General features: G+C 37.3%; 1 protein-coding gene across 1 annotated transcript in view; it reads left to right on the top strand.

Annotated features, from left to right (window-relative positions):
* Positions 1 to 19,882, top strand: part of LOC118625023 (fibrous sheath-interacting protein 2-like) — a 105,707-nt gene that overhangs the window by 54,788 nt on the left and 31,037 nt on the right. Inside the window, 1 exon segment of the mRNA XM_036253343.1 lies at positions 13,352 to 19,873. Within this exon segment, the coding sequence (XP_036109236.1) occupies positions 13,352 to 19,873 (6,522 nt within the window).

Here is a 19,882-nt window from a genome sequence, read left to right as displayed (position 1 = left end):
CTCAAAAAGTCTCATAGGATTTAAGTACATCTTTTTATACAAATCACGGGCACCTATGAGTCACTCATTTATTGGAAAAAACAAGTGTTACCATTTAAACTTGACTTTGAACTGACTCTAATTACTAAGACTACTTTCTATAACCAGGACATTCTTTGGTCTAACACCTGTATACACCTGAGCATTTGCATGATCCACACACCAATCCAGTGTGCCTGTGGAGATGTTCTGCACAAATACTTCCTAGTCATCTGCACCCAGAGTTATCTGCTAACATCCAGGAATATAATCTTGCAAGATGACATACAAAGCCCGTTAGACAATATTTCAGTGGGAAAAAATTCATGTCAGACAAATCAATGAATAAATGTTGAGAAAACATATTAATTAAATTATGTATTCAACAAATAAACATCATTAAATACTTAATAGGTGTTAAGTTCTGGGGCTATAATGGTAAATGTATGCTGTAGCTATGGAGACAAGAGTAAACACTTAATTACAATATAGCATTATGAGGGTTTTTTTGGGTATGTGCCCCTAGCGGGAACCGAACCAGGACTCCCTGGTCCACAGGCCAATGTTCCAACCGCTGAGCCAAACCAGCCAGGGCAATTTATGAGTTTTATAATATAAACAAATAGAATACTTTAGAAGAAATAGAGAAGTATATTTACTTATTTAGGCAAGTTTGGAGGAAGGCTTCCTGGAAGACTTAACACAGCTGAAGGAGATCAAAAAAAGATGAAAAGTTAAAAGAAGGCATAGGGCTTCCCAGACAAAGGAAGCAGCAATAACAAGGGCCCAGAGGCACGGAAAACATGGTGCCTTTAGCAAGTTTTAAGTTATTCTACGTGTTTGAACCACAGAATACAACTGAAAGAGTAACCAGAGAAAACACCAAATAGGTAAGAACATCAGAGTATATGGTATATTCTATGCCTTGCTAAAGATTTTTGACTTCATGATAAAGAGTTTCTGCAGACTTTTAAAAAACACAGTGACAACAGAGAATAAACACCTACTACAGGATATTAATTACAATTTTACAAGTTGCTGGGGAAGGAAACACACTATAATTTTCTTTTTCTGATCAACAGGACTTCAGGCTCCTGCCGCAGCCCAGGATATTCTCCCTTCTCATGTTTTAACAAATATGTAAGTATCTAAGGAAATGTAGTGCTACTGAAGATAGTGAAAAGTCAAACTTTTGGTAATTCTCAGCATTAAGCTTAAATTGTAAAGTGAAGAAAGAGAATGTCCTTCCTTCTGTTTCCCTATCATTACTTTCCCTATGTTCAGAGCTTTCATGCCACTTTCAAGTATGTCCTATCATGACCTCTCCTCAGCATCTGGACTTCTCCTTATGTCCTGCTCCCTTTCAAACATTCACCATTCCTTAGGCTTTTCCAGATTATTGGTTTCTGAAGGATGGTAAGTGAGGTTACTGTAAGCATTGACTTAATCATTTATTCCTCTCTTAAAATTATTGTATTTCCTGTATAACCCAAAATAATAATCTTTAATGATGGAAATTATTTGGAAAATAAATTTTAAGGACCTGAGGATTTTCTTTCCTAAAACCTTGGTGGCCACCTATTCTCTTGGGTGTTTCTCAACTTTAGAAGAGACTATTATTTTAGACCTGACCTTATCACCTTTAAAAAAAAACCAATATGCCAGGTCCAGGATACATACTTTACAAACCCCAAATATCTATGAAATTGGGTAAAGTCAAGTGGAGTGAGGTGGTAAAAAGTGACTTATTCAGACCAAGATTCCTTGGAGGAAGGATCCTGACTTCAGGACATCAGTTTGACTGTCTTACTGAGGGTTCACAGAATACACAGCATTGTAATAGATGCAGAAGGAAATGGAACAGTCCAGTTTAAATAAGAATAATAATGTGGGAGAATGATGAGCATGTGTACAAAATGATAATTTTATTCACTGAATACATAAATTTTTTCTTAGTGAAAATATAAATACCTGCCTCTTTATAAAAAAATAAAAAAGTCAAAGGAGGCTTATAATGAAGTTTTAATTCCTCCCTCTTCATATTCCTCCACCCAATGTTACAGAACTACAGTTACTTCAGTATTTCATAGCAAATACCGTGGATACCCTTTCATTCAAATTTTAGGTCAGCCAAGAGGAATAGCTCTATGCATGACCCAGAGCTGCTTCGTCACTCCCTGACAAATTGACAGGAATAGAACACCTTTAGCTGTACTCACCCAGCCTGACATCATGTCAGAGTACAAACAAAACACACCTACCAACGCTTTGCAGTCCAACTCTGTCCACCACACACATGTCACATTCTTCTCCTGGTTTAACTTCATATTTCATGACTTTACTGTGGAATCATCACTTCCATTCTACCACCCACCTCCCTCTCCACTGTTGCTTAATTCTGATATTTCTCATGTTAATATATATTCAGAAAGCTTTATAAAATGGACATGGAAATTTAGTGCCAAGAAATGAAAACAAAGCAAGTATGAGCAGTGGGGGTAACCAGAGTTGCAAAAAATTAAGCATTGCACTTAGATAATGAGTAAGTTCATATTACTGAGTGGAAGATGTAAGGAGTAACAGAGTAAAGAAGGCAATAATCTGCTGTCCTGCCACTATGGCCAAAAAATCGAAGTTTACTTCCTGGGTGACGTTAATATCATTGATTGACATGGTTTGGGAAGAGGATATTATGGTCAAATTAGCATATATGATGGATAACTTGGGCAGCAATATATAAGAAAAACTGAAGGCAAGAAACTATGAACCAATTCTAAAAGTCCTTTAGTGGCCTGAACAAAGACTTCATTTTGGATTAAAGAGCAGGCCCAAATCCCAAAGACTTTATTTTTGTTGTTGTTCTTGTTGTTACAGGTGTTTCTCCTTTTTTACACAATTGACACCCTCCTCCACATCCTCCCCACCCCGCCCCATCCCCGGCTTTGTTGTCCATGTCCATTGGTTATGCATACATGCATATAAATTCTGTGGTTTATCTCTTCCCACCTCCCCACCCCCTCTTCTGACAGATGTCAGTCTGTGCCCGACTTCCATATTTCTGGGTCTACCATATTCCTCAACTGTTCTGCCCATTATATTCCATATATAAGTGAGATCAGGTGGTATTTGTCTTTTTCTGCTTGGCTTATTTCACTTAGGATAATACTTTCCAGGTGTCTCCATGTCATCTCAAAGGATAAGAGATCTTTCTTTCTTACAGCTGCATAGTACTCCATTGTGTATATGTACCACTGCTTTTTTATCCATTCGTCTACTGATGGACACTTGGGCTGTTTCCAGATCTTAGCTATTGTAAATAGTGCTGCTATGAACATGGGGGTACATATATTCTTCCTGACTAGTGTTTCAGGCTTCTCAGGGTATATTCCTAGAAGTGGGATCACTGGGTCAAATGGAAGATCAATTTTTAATTTTTTGAGGTAACACCATATTGTTTGCCATAGTGGCTGCACCAGTCTGCATTCCCACCAGCAGTGTACTAGAGTCCCCTTTTCTCTACACCCTCGCCAATACTTCTTGTTTGATGATTTAATGGCGGCCATTCTGACAGGTGTGAGGTGATACCTCATTGTTGTTTTAATTTGAATCTCTCTGATGATTAGTGACGATGAGCATTTCTTCATATGTCTCTTAGCCATTTGTATGTCCTGTTTGGAGAGGTGTCTATTCGGCTCCTCTGCCCATTTTTTAATTGGGTTCTTTGTCTTCCTTTTGTTGAGTTGTATGAGCACTCTATATATATTGGAAATTAACCACTTATCTGATATATCATTGGCAATTATGTTCTCCTATACAGTGGGTTGCCTTTCCATTTTGATGATTGTATCTTTTGCTGTGTAGAAGCTTTTTAGTTTGATGTAGTACCATGTGTTTATTTTTTTCCTTTGTTTCTGTTGCCTTAGGTGATGTATCAGTGAAAATTCTGCTGCATATGATGTCCGAAATTTTGATGCCTACATTTTCTTCTAGAATTTTTATAGATTCACGGGTCCCATTTAAGTCTTTTATCCATTTTGAGTTTATTTTTGTTTATGGTGTAAGTTGATGGTCTAGTTTCATTTTTTTGCATGTAGCTGTCCAATTTTCCCAACACCATTTATGAAAAAGGCTGTCTTTACTCCACTGTATGCTCTTGCCACCTCTGTCAAATATTAATTGGGCACATTTCTGGGTTCTCAGTTCTGTTCCACTGGTCTATATGCCTGTTCTTGTGCCAGTACCAGGCTGTTTTGATTACAGTTGCTTTGTAGTATTACCTGATATGTGGTATTGTGATCCCACCCACTTTGTCCTTCTTTTTCAAAATTGCTGTGGCTATTCGGGGACTTTTTTGGTTCCATATGAACTTTTGAAGTATTTGTTCTAGTTCTGTGAAATACGTTGTTGGCATTTTGATGGGGATTGCATTGAATCTATAGATTGCTTTGGGTAGTATGGACATTTTAACGACGTTAATTCTTCCAATCCATGAACAAGGTATGTGCTTCCACTTTTTTAAATCATCCTCTATTTCTTTTTTCAATGTCCTGTAGTTTTCTTCAAATAGGTCCTTTACTTCTTTGGTTAAGTTTATTCCTAGGTATCTTAATTTTTTTGCCATGATAGTAAATGGGATTGTTTGCTTAGTTTCTCTTTCTGTGAGTTCATCATTGGTGTGTAAGAAAGCCATCGATTTCTTGACGTTAATTTTGTATCCTGTTACTTTGCCAAATGTATTTATTAAGTCTAGTGGATTTTTGATGGAGTCTTTAGCATTTTCTATGTATAATATCATGTCATCTGCAAATAATGACAGTTTCACTTCCTCCTTTCCAATTTGGATCCCTTTTATTTTTTCTTCCTGTCTGATTGCTGTGGCTAAGACTTCCAGTACAATGTTAAATAGGAGTGGTGAAAGTGGGCATCCTTGCCTTGTTCCTGTTCTTAAGGGAAATGCTTTTAGTTTCTGCCCATTGAGTATGATGTTGGCTGTAGGTCTTTCATATATGGCCTTTATTATGTTGAGATATGATCCCTCTATTCCCACACTGCTGAGCGTTTTTATCAGAAATGGATGCTGCATTTTGTCGAATGCTTTTTCAGCATCCATTAATATGATCATGTGGTTTTTATTCTTCATTTTGTTTATGTGGTGTATCACATTTATTGATTTGCGAATATTGTACCAGCCTTGCATCCTTGGAATGAATCCCACTTGGTTATGGTGAATAATTTTTTTGACGTGTTGCTGGATCCGATTTGCTAGTATTTTGTTCAGGATTTTGGCATCTATGTTCATCAGGGATATTGACCTGTAGTTTTCTTTCTTTGTAGCATCGTTTTCTGGTTTTGGAATTAGAATTATGCTGGCCTCATAGAATGAGTTTGGAAGTCCTCCTTCTTCTTGAATTTTTTGAAATAGTTTGAGGAGAATGGGTGATAGTTCTTTTTTGAATGTTCGGTAGCACACCCCGTGAAGCCATCTGGGCCTGGGCTTTTGTTTGCTGGGAGAGTCTTGATTACCTCTTCAATTTCCTTAGTTGTTACTGGTCTGTTCAAGTTTTCTATCTCTTCCCGGTCCAGTTTTGGGAGACTGTGTATCTCTAGAAATTTCTCCATTTTGCTTAGATTGTCAAATTTGTTGCCATATAGTTGTTCATAGTAGCTGTTAACGATCTTTTGTATTTCTGTGGTGTCGGTTGTTACTTCTCCTCTTTCATTTCTGATTTTGTCTATTTGGGTTCTATCTCTCTGTTTCTTGGTGAGTATACCTAAGGGTCCATCAATCTTGCTTATCTTTTCAAAAAAACAGCTCTTTGTTTCATTGATCCTTTGAATGGTTTTCTGGGTCTCTATGTCATTTATTTCTGCTCTGATCTTTACTATTTCCTTCCCTCTACTTGCTCTGGGGTTTTCTTTTTGTTTGCTTTCTAACTCTTTAAGTTGTGAGGTTAGATAGTCAATTAGAAATTGTTCTTGTTTCTTGAGGTAGGCCTGTAGTGCTATGAACTTCCCTCTCAGAACTGCTTTTGCTGCATCCCACAGATTTTGTGTTGTGTGTTCATTTTCATTGGTTTCCAGGAAGTTTTTAATTTCTTCCTTGATTTCCTCGGTAACTCATTTATTGTTTAATAACATGCTATTTAGCCTCCATGTGTTCAAATGTCTTTGCATGGTCTTGTTGCAATTGATTTCTAGTTTCATGCCATTGTGATCTGAGAAGATGCTTGATATGATTTCAATCTTCTTGAACTTGTAGAGATTTAGTTTGTGTCCTATCATGTGGCCTATCTTTGAGAATGTCCCATGTGCACTTCAGAAGAATGTGAATTCTGTAGTTTTGGGGTATAATTCTCTGTAAATATCTATTAAATCCATTTGGTCTGGTGCTTCATTTTAGAGTCTCTGTTTCCTTGCTAATTTTTTGTCTAGAGGATCTATCCAGTGATGTCAACAGGGTATTAAAGTCCCATTCTATGATTGTATTGCTGTCCATTTCTTTTTTGAAATCCTTCAGATTTTTAATATATTCTGGGGCCCCTATATTGGGTGCATATATGTTTACCAAGGTTATATCTTTCTGTTGGATAGGTCCTTTCAATATGATGTAGTGGCCTTCTTTGTCTCTAGTTATGGCCTTTCTTTTGAAATCTACTTTAGCAGATATGAGTATTGCTACCCCAGCCTTTTTTCCTTTCCATTTGCTTGGAAGATTTTTTCCATCCCTTCACTTTCCACCTATGTAAGTCTTTTGTTGTGAGGTGGGTCTCTTGTAAACAACATATAGATGAGTCATGCTTCCTTATCCTATCAGCTACTCTGTGTCTTTTTTTTTTTCAGAGCATTCAGTCCATTTACATTTAAGGTGATTATTGATATGTACTTATTTATTGCCATTTTTGTTTAGTGTGGTTCTATTTTTCTTCCTATTTCTTCTACTAATTACAGTAGTCCTTTTAACATTTCTTGCAGTGCTGGATTGGTGCTAATGTATTCCCTTAGCCGTTTTTTGTCTGGGAAGCTCTTTATTTGACCTTCTATTTTGAATGATAGCCTTGCCGGGTAGAGTAATCTTGGATTCAGATCCTTGTTTTTCATGACCTTGATTACTTCATGCCATTCCCTTCTGCCTGTAGTGTTTCTTGTGAGAAGTCAGCCGAGAGCCTTATGGGGTTTCCTTTGTAGGTAACCTGTTGCTTATCTCTTGCTGCTTTTGGGATTCTCTCTTTGTCTTTAATTTTTGGCATTTTAATTACTATGTGTCTTGGTGTGGGCCTGTTTGGGTTCTTCTTACTTGGGACTCTCTGTGCTTCTTGAACTTGAATGCCTTCTTCCTTCACCAAATTAGGAAAGTTTTCTGTCACTATTTCTTTGAATATATTCTCTAACCCTTGCTCATTTTCTTCATCTTCTTCAGGGACTCCTATGATGCGAATATTATTGTGTTTCCAGTTGTCCCACAGTTCTCTTAAGCTGTCTTCCTGTTTCTTAATCGTTTTTTCCTTTTGGTTTTCTGATTGGTTTAGTTTTTCTACCCTGTCTTCTAATTCACTGATCCGGTCCTCAGCTTCCTCTACTCTGCTTTTTAGACCTTCCAATGTGTTTTTCATTTCTTATATGTCATTTTTTATCTCTTCTTGGTTTTTAATTTCCAATTGGTTTATTTTCAGCATCTCTATGTCCTTACTCATGCTGTTGAGCTTCCTCAAGATCATGGCTCTGGCCCTGGCCTGTTTGGCTCAGCAGTGGGAGCACTGGCCTGCGGTACAGAGAGACCCGGGTTCGGTTCCCACTAAGGGCACGTACCTTGGTTGCAGTTTGTCCCCGGCCCTGGTTGGTCTTGCGGGTGGCAGCCTCTCGATGTGCCCCTTCACATCGATGTTTCGCTCTCTCTCTTCCTCTCTCTCCCTCCCGCTCTATCTGAACAAAAAATGGAAAAAAATGTCCTCGGGTGAGGATAAAAAAAAAGATCATGGCTCTGAATTCTAGCTCTGTTAACTTGCCTAATTGCTCCACATTGATCTCATCTTTGGTGGACATCTCTTATTCTTTCATTTGGCTTCTGTTTCTGTTTCACCATTTTGACTATCACAGTGGGCTTTGGAGACTAAGTTTTCCCTGTAGGTGTTGGTGTTCTGCTGTTTGTAGCTCCCTCTTCTGGGTTCAAATGAGCAAAGGAGGACCCACATTATACACCACTGTCAAGTCTTACTTTCCTGGTTAAAGTTGCTAGCCCAGGAAAGGTACTGTTATCCTCTAGCTTTTTGCCTGGAGGCTATCAGTCAAGGTTACTTGAAGAGTTTTGGGTTGTCAGTTGATTATAAAACTCCCTCAGGTGCTCAGCATAAGGGGATTTCACGAGGGTGGGGCAGATGCTGGTTGTAATGAGCCTCAATTAGCATTTCGATGGCCCTCAGGTGGGGTTGAATCTCCGAGGGAGGAGCTGCTGCCTCTCCCCAGAGCCCTGGGAAGGAGCAAGATGGCCACCGTCCTGCGTGGCTGTAACTCAGCAAAAGCTCTGAGTGCCTTCCAAATCCCGCGTCTCCCCACACAGTTCCAGTCCAGTCCGCCCTCCCTCAGCTGGAACCCAATGTGAGTGGCTGTGGCTATTTTAGCCTCTGTCTTGGCTCTGCGCTGCGGAGCCACTTGGGAGTTTAACCCAAGCGTGCTGCTCCCAGCTAAGGCCGCTGCAGAGCTGCCGACCGTGGGCTCCCAGCCCCCGTCTCATGCCTTCGCAATCCTACCAGGATCAAATCAGTGTCCCTGGTTATATGGTCCTCGCAAGCTGCTTTTCTGTTGCTTTTTCCCCTAGATTTGTCTGTTTTATAGTTATAATTCCAGTTTGGTTCTCAGAGACGGTCTAGGTAGCTTCCGTTCACTCCGTCATCATTTTGGATCCTCCCCAAATCCCAAAGACTTAAATGGGAATTTATTTATCAAACATTTAATGAGAACCTACAATGTCAAAACATAATGCTAGATGTTAGGCAGATACCACAATGAACAGTGTGTCCCTGTGGTGGTGAGGTATTATTTTTCAAGGACACTCTGGAGCTGGAGAAACGGGTTGAAGTAGGGTAACTTAAAATACCACATAGCTCATTGTTCTTACCTAGATGAAACATTCTTTTCAAACACATTCTGGCATGCTGAAAGTCTTTTTTTTTTAAAGCTTTTAATATATTTATTTTAATATTTTTTTTTCATTGATTTTAGAGAGAGAGAAAGGGAGAGTGAAAGATCTATGAGACAGAACATCGACAGGCCACCTCCTGTATGCCCCTCACTTGGGATCGGGCCCACAACCTGGTCATGTGCTCTGACAGGGAATCAAACCGGCGAGCTCTTGGTGCATGGGTTGACGCTCAACCAGTGAGCCAAACTGGCTGGGCACTGAAAGTCTTTAGTTAATTTTCAGAGTCCTGAAAACTATGAAAAAATTTACTATGAAACCTTTACTAAGAAATTATGAAAAGAAATTTTTCCAATTTACTCATTACTTTTATTGAGGAATACATTTTCAGAACTCCTTATTCTGCCATTTTTATGGATAGCCGTTATCTGGCTATTACAATTGTTTTTTAATGGCCTTCATTGATGTTTTCTCAGTTACTTGGTTAATTTTATTCCTAGGTCTTTGATCTCTGTTTAGATCTATATGCATGCTGTTGGGGCAGAAAGCTTCTTGAGGACAGGTGTCAATCAATACACTGAACTCCTTTTGGTGCCCACGGTATAATGTAGAGAGAACAGAAAAATGAATATGGGGAGTTAGGTCACAGAATATCTAAGGAAGATAACTATGGTTTGGTTAACCTAAGAGACCAGTTTCTGAAAAAATAGTGGCCAAAAAGTAGGGAACATGTCACTGACAACAGCTTTCTTGCTACAGGTTCCACATTCAAGAAGGCCTAGTCTAAGTATGGACTATTCAATCCCAATTTCTGTGCTAAAACCAAGGTTTTCTTTTTCTGCCAAAAATTAGGATATAATTCTCCATCTTAATGTTTCTCAAAATTGAATTTTAGGCTTTGGGAAAATCAAATTTTATAATGTAAAGTAAAGGCATAGAAAAAATGAAAAAAAGTGTCCATTTTCTTTGAAGAAAGTAGCAAAAAGATAAGCCCATGTGAAATATGTAAAAATAAACCTCATATACCTGAAATATATGAAAGTAAACCAGAACTACAGTCCTAGATTTTATCTTATGAACTATTTGTTTTGTTATTCTATAATTTTCTGTATTGAGTGATTCATTTATTTGCTATTTGTTCAGAAGACTATTTCTTAAATCAGTGTGTGGTGATCATTCTAATTAGAACACATGACAGATTACTGTCATACATAGAAAAGGGCTACATTATCAATTGTATTGAGTATGACTAGAAACCTGCGGTTTTAACCATAGTTATTGAATAATCATCCACATACTCCCTTTCTACTATGTAATGAGAATGTGGGAAGGACTATGGGATTTGAGGTAAGTAAAGAATTATCAGAGCTCTGGTCAGATGCCTTGCCACCTCATGTCATTTAGAAGACAGAAAGGACTAGCCCACCCTCCCCCTCCAATTCTATGTCCTTCCTCAGAGACCCATAAAGCAGGCATGGATAAGGCAGGACAGAAGTAAAATTTTCAGACAGATGTATATTTTATGCAGTATAAACAGATGCATATTTTATTACTCTTCTGAGTAATAAAGCATGGGGGTCAGTATAGAAGGTGGAGGAGAAAGGGTGGGTAGAGGGTGACAAGAATAAAGTTCATTCTTTTGAATTTCTGTAGAAAAACTCTCAGATATAAAGAGATGACACTGATACAATGATTAGAAATTTTAGAAAAAGTTCCATAAATATTTTACCTAAAGTAATAATTATCACCTTTCTTAACTTTACAGACAACAGAAAGTCATACAAAACTACTCGCAAAGAAAAGTAAGTATCATAAAATCCATTGATAAAGCAGCATATTAACAGTACTTTCTAATGTGTCATTATAGAAAAAAATTATGAATCAAATAATGAGTTATCATCTATTGCTATTAGTCTCTCTCATTACCCCCTCTTTTTTTTTTTTCTTTAATGTTTACTTTGGTTATATCTTAGATTTTGCAGTGGTCTAAAGTTCTTATAAAAAGATACTGTTGGGCCCTGGCTGGTTTGGCTCAGTGGTTAGAGCACTAGCCTGAGGACCAGAGAGTCCAGGGTTCGGTTCCCGCTAAGGGAATGTAACTTGGTTGCAGTTTGTCCCCTGCCCCTGTTGGGGTCGTGTGGGTGGCAACCAGTCAATGGGTCTCTCTCTCTTGTTTCGTTCTCTGTCTTCCCCTCCTGCTATATCTGTGGATAATTGCACAAATTGTCCTCGGGTGAGGATTAAAAAAATAAAAGATACTGTTGGCCTTTCAGAAAAGGGTCTCACGGGGACAGATTAAGAGTGGGCATTAAGGGACCTAGCCATTATAAGAACAGCTTCAGAGAACATAAACCCATTCTTTCATGGGAAGCCATTAAGTGTCATGGCTTTGCAGACTTGGCTGGTAAGCTGGGATGCCTGGGTCTGTCCCTAGCCATTGTCATAGGAAGGTCACAAAGAAAGGTACCTGGTCTCCTATGAACTGACATTTGGTACAAATAGATAGGAGGGTATATTTGTAAGTCACAACTCTGGATCTAGTCAGACCTGCCAGGAAAGAGAAAGGGATTGCAGAACAACACATTCTGACATATTTTTTCACATGGACACCTGTTCAATTCATAACATGTGTAGCAAATACAAAAGCTTAGATTCCGTTTAATATTATAATGGAATGCAACTGAAAACTAGATTCTATTTACCATATTTCACTACATAGAAAGTTTAGGAATATCTCTTTTTCATATATCAAGGCTGGAAATAACAATGTAGGTCTGTAGTTTATTACTTCTGATTTTAAGAAAAATAATACATGTTTAATGTCTCTATTTATATGTGTTGTAGTGGACTAGAATAACTACTTTCTCTGTTAAAATTTAGATTTTATTCTTAATATACTTGACTTAGGATGTGATTATATGAGACAAATATTATACAACATATGCTGTCACCCAAACTATGTTGTACAATAAGTGAAAAAATATCTTTAGGAGATTAGGTGATTAGAGCAGAATAAAATGACTTTTCCCTGGGGTACCTCCAAACACTCTCAAATGCATCAGGAGAGAGTATGCTATGTAGGTGTTAACTTTTCTTTGAATGTTGGACTGAAACATGAATAATGCCAAGCTAACAAGGCAATATGTGAACAGCCCATTACATGAATACTACTGTGTACCCTGGTACCTACATATTAGCCTTGCACGCATTCCTGCCAACTACTATACATAGCCTTTCTATCTTAAAAGTAATAACAATTTAAAACAGTCTACTAGTTTATTATAGGCAATAGGATTTTTGCAAACCCAAACTAGATTTTCAGTCAGTAGAGGTATTTGGAATTGCACAGATGCACTCAGTTTCTACTCTTGGTCCAGTTTAGTCTGTGACAATACCATTGACTTCTAAGGAAATGGTCAACCAAAGATGGTCCTTGGGTTTATATTTCCAGCTCAAAATGAGAAATTCTCAAACTTCCCTGCCCTTGCTCAGCCCTCCTGATTCCTAAAGACCCAGTTGTAGCCTGACCCCGATTTTCTATCTAAACAAATGGTTCCTACATTGCAACATCTTTCTTCAGCCTTCCTGACCAAGACAGTTTGCACTGATACTCTTGTTGAATACAAAGACATTCATTCTCTGTAAAGCATTAACTTTTTGTTTTCTACCAAATAATTCTTAACAATTAGCTGTAGTCATTTATAGATCATAGCCTTATCCCTGCATCAGGGAATGGGGAGGAGAGATGAAATATTTTCCATCCTTACATTTTAGCTAGACAGATGTTTCTAAAGGCACTCAAATGTTTTGATAAATACTTTGTTAGAAATAATCTGGTGTATTTTTTAATAATTTGCTCGGTCACAGACACTGTGTTTCATTTTGCTAAAAATACTTGCATGTTATGATTCTAGACAGCAATTTGGTGTCACATATCCAAGTATAAATGTTGAGGGGGATGAGTTCTGAGGGACTGTGAGTCAAGTGGGAACTTATATAAAAATGTTTTATGGTAGTACAGACTAAACCAACTTGAAATTGATCTTAAATTCTAACTAGAGTCTGTATACATTCTCTTCATAACCATTATGGCATCCAATTATGCATTGCTTGATATAAAAAATAAATGTTAACATCTATCCCAGAATAGAATATATTACTACATGATTTTCTTTTCATTCCTGCTTGCCTCCTTTCCAGGTAACTTCTGAAGAACTGAATAGTATAATTCAGAATATAATGACCTGGGTTGTGGCTACAGTGACCAGTATATTATACCCAGCCATTACAAAGTATGAAGAAAGGTTGCAAAATAATACATACCCAGTGTCTGACGATTCTGTCCTTTCTTCAGATAGTTCAAGTTTCTGTAGTACATGCAGTGAAGAGTTGATACAAAGAAGATACCCATCTGCAACAACTAAAATATTTCACAGAAAGCCCTGTACACTTGCTGTTGATATTTCATTAGAGCAACCACCTACACCTTTAAAACCACCTTCTTACCATGTGGAAAGAACAGATGTTGGACAAACATATCACATGACAGGACCACCTTCTACCCATGTGGAAAGAACAGCTGTTGGAGAAACATACCACATAAAAAGACCATCTAGAACCTCTGAACTCACATATAATAAAACCATCATGACATATGCACACCCTAAGCTCGGAAGTTCTAGATCTGATAGTTACATTTTAGCACAGTTTGGAACCGGCACAAAAAAGTATAAGGATGCTACCACTGAAACAGATGGCTTAGAAAGTCCACAGTTTTCTGATCAAAAAGAAAAAGCTGAAATAAAGAATTTAGAGAAGATTTTTGTTAAGTTTAAATGTCACCTAAAAGAGAAAACAAAATTGATTTTAGAAAGCATTTTTCAAGAAATGATGTCTGATTTAACACAAGCCATTCCCTCTATTTCTTCTGTCACTGCTGAAGTTTATGTTGACCAAAGTGAGCCTGTAAAAAAGGGCATGTTCTCTAATGTTGATATCAGCTCTGTAGCTTCAGAGATTGTGGAAAATATGCTTGAAAAGCTACAGTGTACCATTGAGAAAAAATATCTTCAGATGTTTTCACAAGATGGGTCAGTTGACACGGAAACAAGCTTAACACCCAGTGGAGAATATCACATTCTATCGAGTGGAGAACCTTTGAGAGCTTCACTGCCTTGTTTTATGGAGCCCATGCATGATGTTGCAGAGGAGATGGTGCATGCCATTTTAGAAAAGCTGATGACTCTTACATCTTGTAAGCAAGATGAACTTCCTCATCTCAAACATGCAAATAAACATTCCTATCAGGAACATATGACAGACCCAACATGCATGTTCCTTAAGAAAGCTGACAAAAATAAATGTGGTCCTGAACCCAATGCAGCCAACTTAATTGTTAAAGAAGAAATACAACATTTAGTATCAAATATTCTTTCCCAGTCCTCTTTGGTTGGCTACATAGAGGAAGCAATCAGCACTATACTAGGCTTTGTGCAAACTGAACTTAACAATGACAGACTTGTGGCATCTGAAGAAACGGTCATATTCCTCCAGCTACTCAGTGATGTCTTCACTCAGCTACATCGGGAGCCAGCAAAAGCAGATGCTCAAGAAAGTAGACTCCCTAAACTGAGAAATCCTCCTGACACCGAAGAAACATACAGACTAACTAGCACTAGATTATCTAGTGGTTCTAGGTCTAGAAAACCATTTCCACCCATTAATGTTCCTGGCATGGTTCTTTATTCTGAAGATGATAGTGAAGAAATAGAAAAAATTGTGGAAAATGTGCTTGATTCATCTTTTAAAGATGTAAAAGCAAAATCACAAGAAAAGAATCCTGAACATAGGTTTACAAAAGGAAATACTTGTTTTGAATACAAAAGAAATACCAAACCACCCACAAAGCCTGCTTCTCTAAAAAGCAGAGTTGCATTTTGTGATGGATTAAACACTGAGTTATCATGTATTAATAATAAAGAACTTTTAAGGGAAAACCCCTGTTGGAATAAAGACATTTTGATTTTCACCCAAGATCAAAAGCATCATATACAAAAGGTTTCAGCAAACGTAGTTAAAACCATTTTAACAGAAATGTTCAAGGACATATCTTCTGTTCCTCCTGGTCACTTGGGCAGTAAAATTGGCAACAAAGCTTCAGTTCTTCTTTCACAAAAACCACAAGGACTGTCACTTCAAGAATGGATAGACCAGATGTTCTCAGTGTCAGAAATTAATACAGTGGCTCAAGAAATAACAGATGCTGTATTAAATATACTTCATAAGGAGTCATGCTGCATGCCCAATACCACCAAAAGTTCCCTTTCATCATCAGTTCATCACACTTCTCTAGATAGTTCTGATTCTACCAATATGGTCAAAGAAGCACCAAACAACAAATCATTAAATATATGGTTTGACAGCGAAAAGAAAGTGAAATATTTATCTTCACTCAACTTAGATGCTGAAAACCCTTCCCTGTTCAAGTCTGAAGACAGTGAACTTAAACCTGTAGATGACATTACTGATAGCATCATTAATACAGTATTTAAAAGGCTAGGGTTACTCATTTATCCAAAATTGCAAATGGGCTTCAAACCTTCTTTTGTGGAACAATCTTCACTATACTCTCAACTTAGTGCTTACACAACCAAGGTGGTGAACCTCGTTCTGCGTGCTGTCCAGAATGAACTTGAACCCTGTAAGAAAAACCCGACCCTTCAGGAAACAGACTGCACCAAATCCCTCACAGGTAAAGAATGTTTTGCAGACACTGATAAATTAGAATCTCTTGTCTCAAATCTCAATGATGACATTATGGCATCTCCATTATTAACTTGTATTTGGGAAATGCTATCAAGTGGACATTCAGATCAAAGCAGTATTTCATTCCCTTCAGATAAGCAGAGCCCTTCAACTTCATGTGGATCTGACAGTGTTGAAAAACAAAACACTTGGCCAAATAAGCAGGATACGAAACATTTTCACCAATATTTAGCTACTCCATGTGTTCTCCACAGTGACTTTAATGGAAAAGTTAACAAAGACAATGCCAGATTTAAAGTGTTAGATAGTATTGCGGAAACACTGTATGAAATGTTATGTAAGCTCACAGGAGCTTGTCCTGATTGCCAGATATCTTCTAGTAAGCTAAACGGAGGGAAGATGAACAAGAATCAGCAGATGGCTACTAAATTGCAGTCTAATATTCAGCTCATTTCCAAAACAATTTTGGATTACATCCTTGAAAAACTGTGCAGTGCTGACACAGATACCAGTTCTGCAAGTTCTGGAATTAAAGCTGTGTCAGAGCCTCTTGACATTGATAGTCTATCCTTTAATTCAGTTATTGAGGAAATGGCCAAATGCGCTGACGTAATCTCCAGCATAGTTTCCAGGATGGTTCAGGAGAGCAATCAAGAGGTAACTAAAACAAAGGCAGAAACTATTGCTCCTGTGTCTTCCAAACCAGGGGGAGCAAAAGTACTGCATCCAAATAATCTGAAAGCTATGGCTTCAGATATTCTTAATATGGTTTTTGCTAAACTGGAAGGATTTGCTGATGTAAATTTAAAAACTCTAGATTCTATCAGTGATGGAAACAAAAAAAGGAATAAGATGAACTCAAAATGTGAAAGTTCCAGTGTTTTCACAGACACGCTTGAACAACTATTGCAGTCTGCGTTATACATGCATGCAAAGAAAGTATCAGGCACTATTTTGAAAGCTATTCAAACAGAATTAAATATGAACTCATTAGATTTGAGGAGAAGTGTAAAAACCCCATCACCTGAGAAACAAATTCTTAAGAACATAGTTAATTTAATTTCAGATGCAGTATCCTCAGATATGTTTAATGAAACCGAATCTGAAGAGAGAGACATTGAAACTTATCGATACAGACCAACCTATGGAAATTTTCTTCCTGGAGGAGCTGAATCTGATTCATTTCTAGATGCTGCTGAGAAAGAATTCTCAGAGAAAGAATTCCCTGGAGACAGAAAATCACCAAGAGAAGACTCTAAATCAGATTCTCTTAAACAGTGGGTTCTAGGAAAAACCTTAAACAAACTTGAAGTGAAACTGAAGGAACCACAGAAGTCTCCAATTGGTCCCATTATAAGAAATATTTTAAACAAAATTTTTAAAGATGCTTTGGTCAATCAATTAAATGTGCTCTCTTTCTCTGACTCTCATTTAAGTGGCATCCCTCACAATGCTGATGAGCCAATTGCTCAAATAACTGTTCCATTTATAGAAAAAATGATGGGTCCTTTAGTGTCTGAAGCAGATGTAACCATAGTGGTAGACGATGTTGTTACAACTGTATTTCACAAACTTTATTCAGCTGCCATGACACAAAAAAATGCAAGAGAAAATAGGTATAAAACCATCACCTCTTTAGCAAATGTTTCTTTTCATGTACCCGCCTGTGCAGAAAAGTCATCTGTTACTGTGCTACACAAGAATCCATGTACTATTCAGTCCAGATTCAATGCTGACAATCAGGTCAAAGTAAATGTAGCTGAAGATATTGTACAGGCAATATTAACAAATCTAGAAACTTTTACTACTTCCAAAGTGAAATCTCTGTTTTGTTACCATATCAACTTCACAGTTCCAATGGCTTTACCCCTCCAGCAGGATAAGAATATATTAAGCAATGCATTATCAGCCAAAGGTTTATATTCTGATGATCAATTTTCTAACTGCTCAGTGGACCATTCTATATCAGAAAAGACCAACTCATGCCCAATCTCTGTAAATAAATTAAATACACATGCAACAGAAGTGGCCATAAAAATTTTACAAGGAATCAAACAAGAGTTAGATAAAGAAAGGGAAAGCCCTTTCTTAACTCCTAACATTGTGGTTTCTGAAGGTATTGCAAATCAAATTGTTAACACAGTGTTAGATATTGTATCATCTAAAGGCCAATGTGACAAAAACAATTTTGACAAACAGCGTAATTCAAGTCAGCAAGATGGTATTATTGAAAAGATGTTTAATAAGACTGAATATCGAAAAGAACTTCAGTTTCAAATACAAGATATCATTGAAGGTATCTTATGTGATATTTATGAAAAAACACTGTATCAAAATAATCTCTCATTTGCCACTCCCTCTCTGAAATGCAGCATAGCTGGTAAACATTCTGGAGCAAATTCGGAAATGTACATGGAGGGTGCAAATAAGATTATTCCAAAACTTTCCGTTCCTAAGTCAGATGTAATGGTGATGTCCAATGAAATGGTGGGTACTGTTCTTCATAATCTCAGCTCTGCTGTCATGCTTGCCATAAAAGCAGAGGATCCCACTTCCGCAAGATTGCCCTTTACCTTTTGTGATATATTTCCACAAGCAAAGTGTCAACTGCCTCCTCTTATGGGGTCAAAAAGTGGAAGAAAAACAGAGTGTTTTTTATCTTTAAGAAATCTGAACTCAGTTTATGCTGTTGATAGTCAGATAACTGTAGTAGAGAAAGAAGATACCAAGAAATCAGCTCCTGACCTATGTGAAGAAAATGCTCACTTCATTACGAGAACTATTTTTAATCAGCTACAATCTTTTGCCACAAAAAGAATAGATTCGATAGTTACTCTTGCTTTACAGCCTAAAGAAAACTCACTTGTTACCCCGGAACTAGAAAACTGTAAACAAGGTGACAACATTTATCATGAATCAAGCCAAACAGACGCAAATGTGAATGTCCTGAAATTACCATCTGAAACACTTCACAGTCAAGAACTCACAGATTCCACTTTTGCCAGTTTCAGAGAAAAACTTGGATCCACAATTCACCTATCACAGGCTAGTCTTAAGGAATATGCTGACATCATTGCCATTGTCATTTTAAAGCTTATTAAAAATGACGTAGACCTAGAAATCCAAAAGGCATATCCACATCCAAACAATGTTTCATTCCAAGAAAACATATTTGTGAGTGAAATTGTCAACAGTACCTTAAAGCTTTTAAATGAAAAAAGATCTGTATCTGTAAAGGAAATTAGCTTTCACTCAAAAGGCAATCCTAACTTATATTCACAAGTAAATGTACCAAAGGAAATACTGTTAGGACAAAGAGAACAGGAAAAAAACACCAAATTATCTCTGTTTTCACCATATCCATTTGAACAGAACCAAATGACATTGGAAAAGGAAAGCCAGAGAATTGTTTTGGAAGAAATATTTATGAGAAATGGAGAATCAAAACAAAATGAAAAAACTGCCTTGCTCAGTCCAGTGAAAGAAGTTTTAAATAAAGTGTACCAATGTGTAATGGATATCAAAGATAATCTGCCTCCAGTTAATGAAACCTCCTACTTTGTATCTACTTCTAAAATTAAAACATCAGATATAACACAAAAATACCTTTTTCAATATACTATTGACAGTGTAGCAAATGAGATAGTTGAAATTGTTTTGGGGAAAATGTATGCTGTAGTTATGACATTGTTATATGAAAGTAACAAAAAAGAAGCATCTGACAACAAAGATTTCTTACCCAAGAAGCCATCATGCGCCAGAGAAACTAAACAAGCAGGAAAAGGAAGTAATTCCTCTACATATGTGATACCACAGGTTTATCCTTATACAGGCAATCAAAATATCTCTCTATTAGAAAACAGTTTTCTGCAATATTCACCACTGCAAGTGGGGAAGGATTTAGTCCAAATGGTTTTCAATAAGATCACAAATCTTGCCTCATTTTATCTAGAAAATGTTTCATCC

This window comes from Molossus molossus, unplaced genomic scaffold (genome assembly GCF_014108415.1).
Source record: "Molossus molossus isolate mMolMol1 unplaced genomic scaffold, mMolMol1.p scaffold_m16_p_11, whole genome shotgun sequence".
NCBI lineage: Eukaryota > Metazoa > Chordata > Mammalia > Chiroptera > Molossidae > Molossus > Molossus molossus.
Note: the sequence above shows the minus strand (reverse complement) of the source record. Positions and strands in the feature narration are given on the sequence as shown.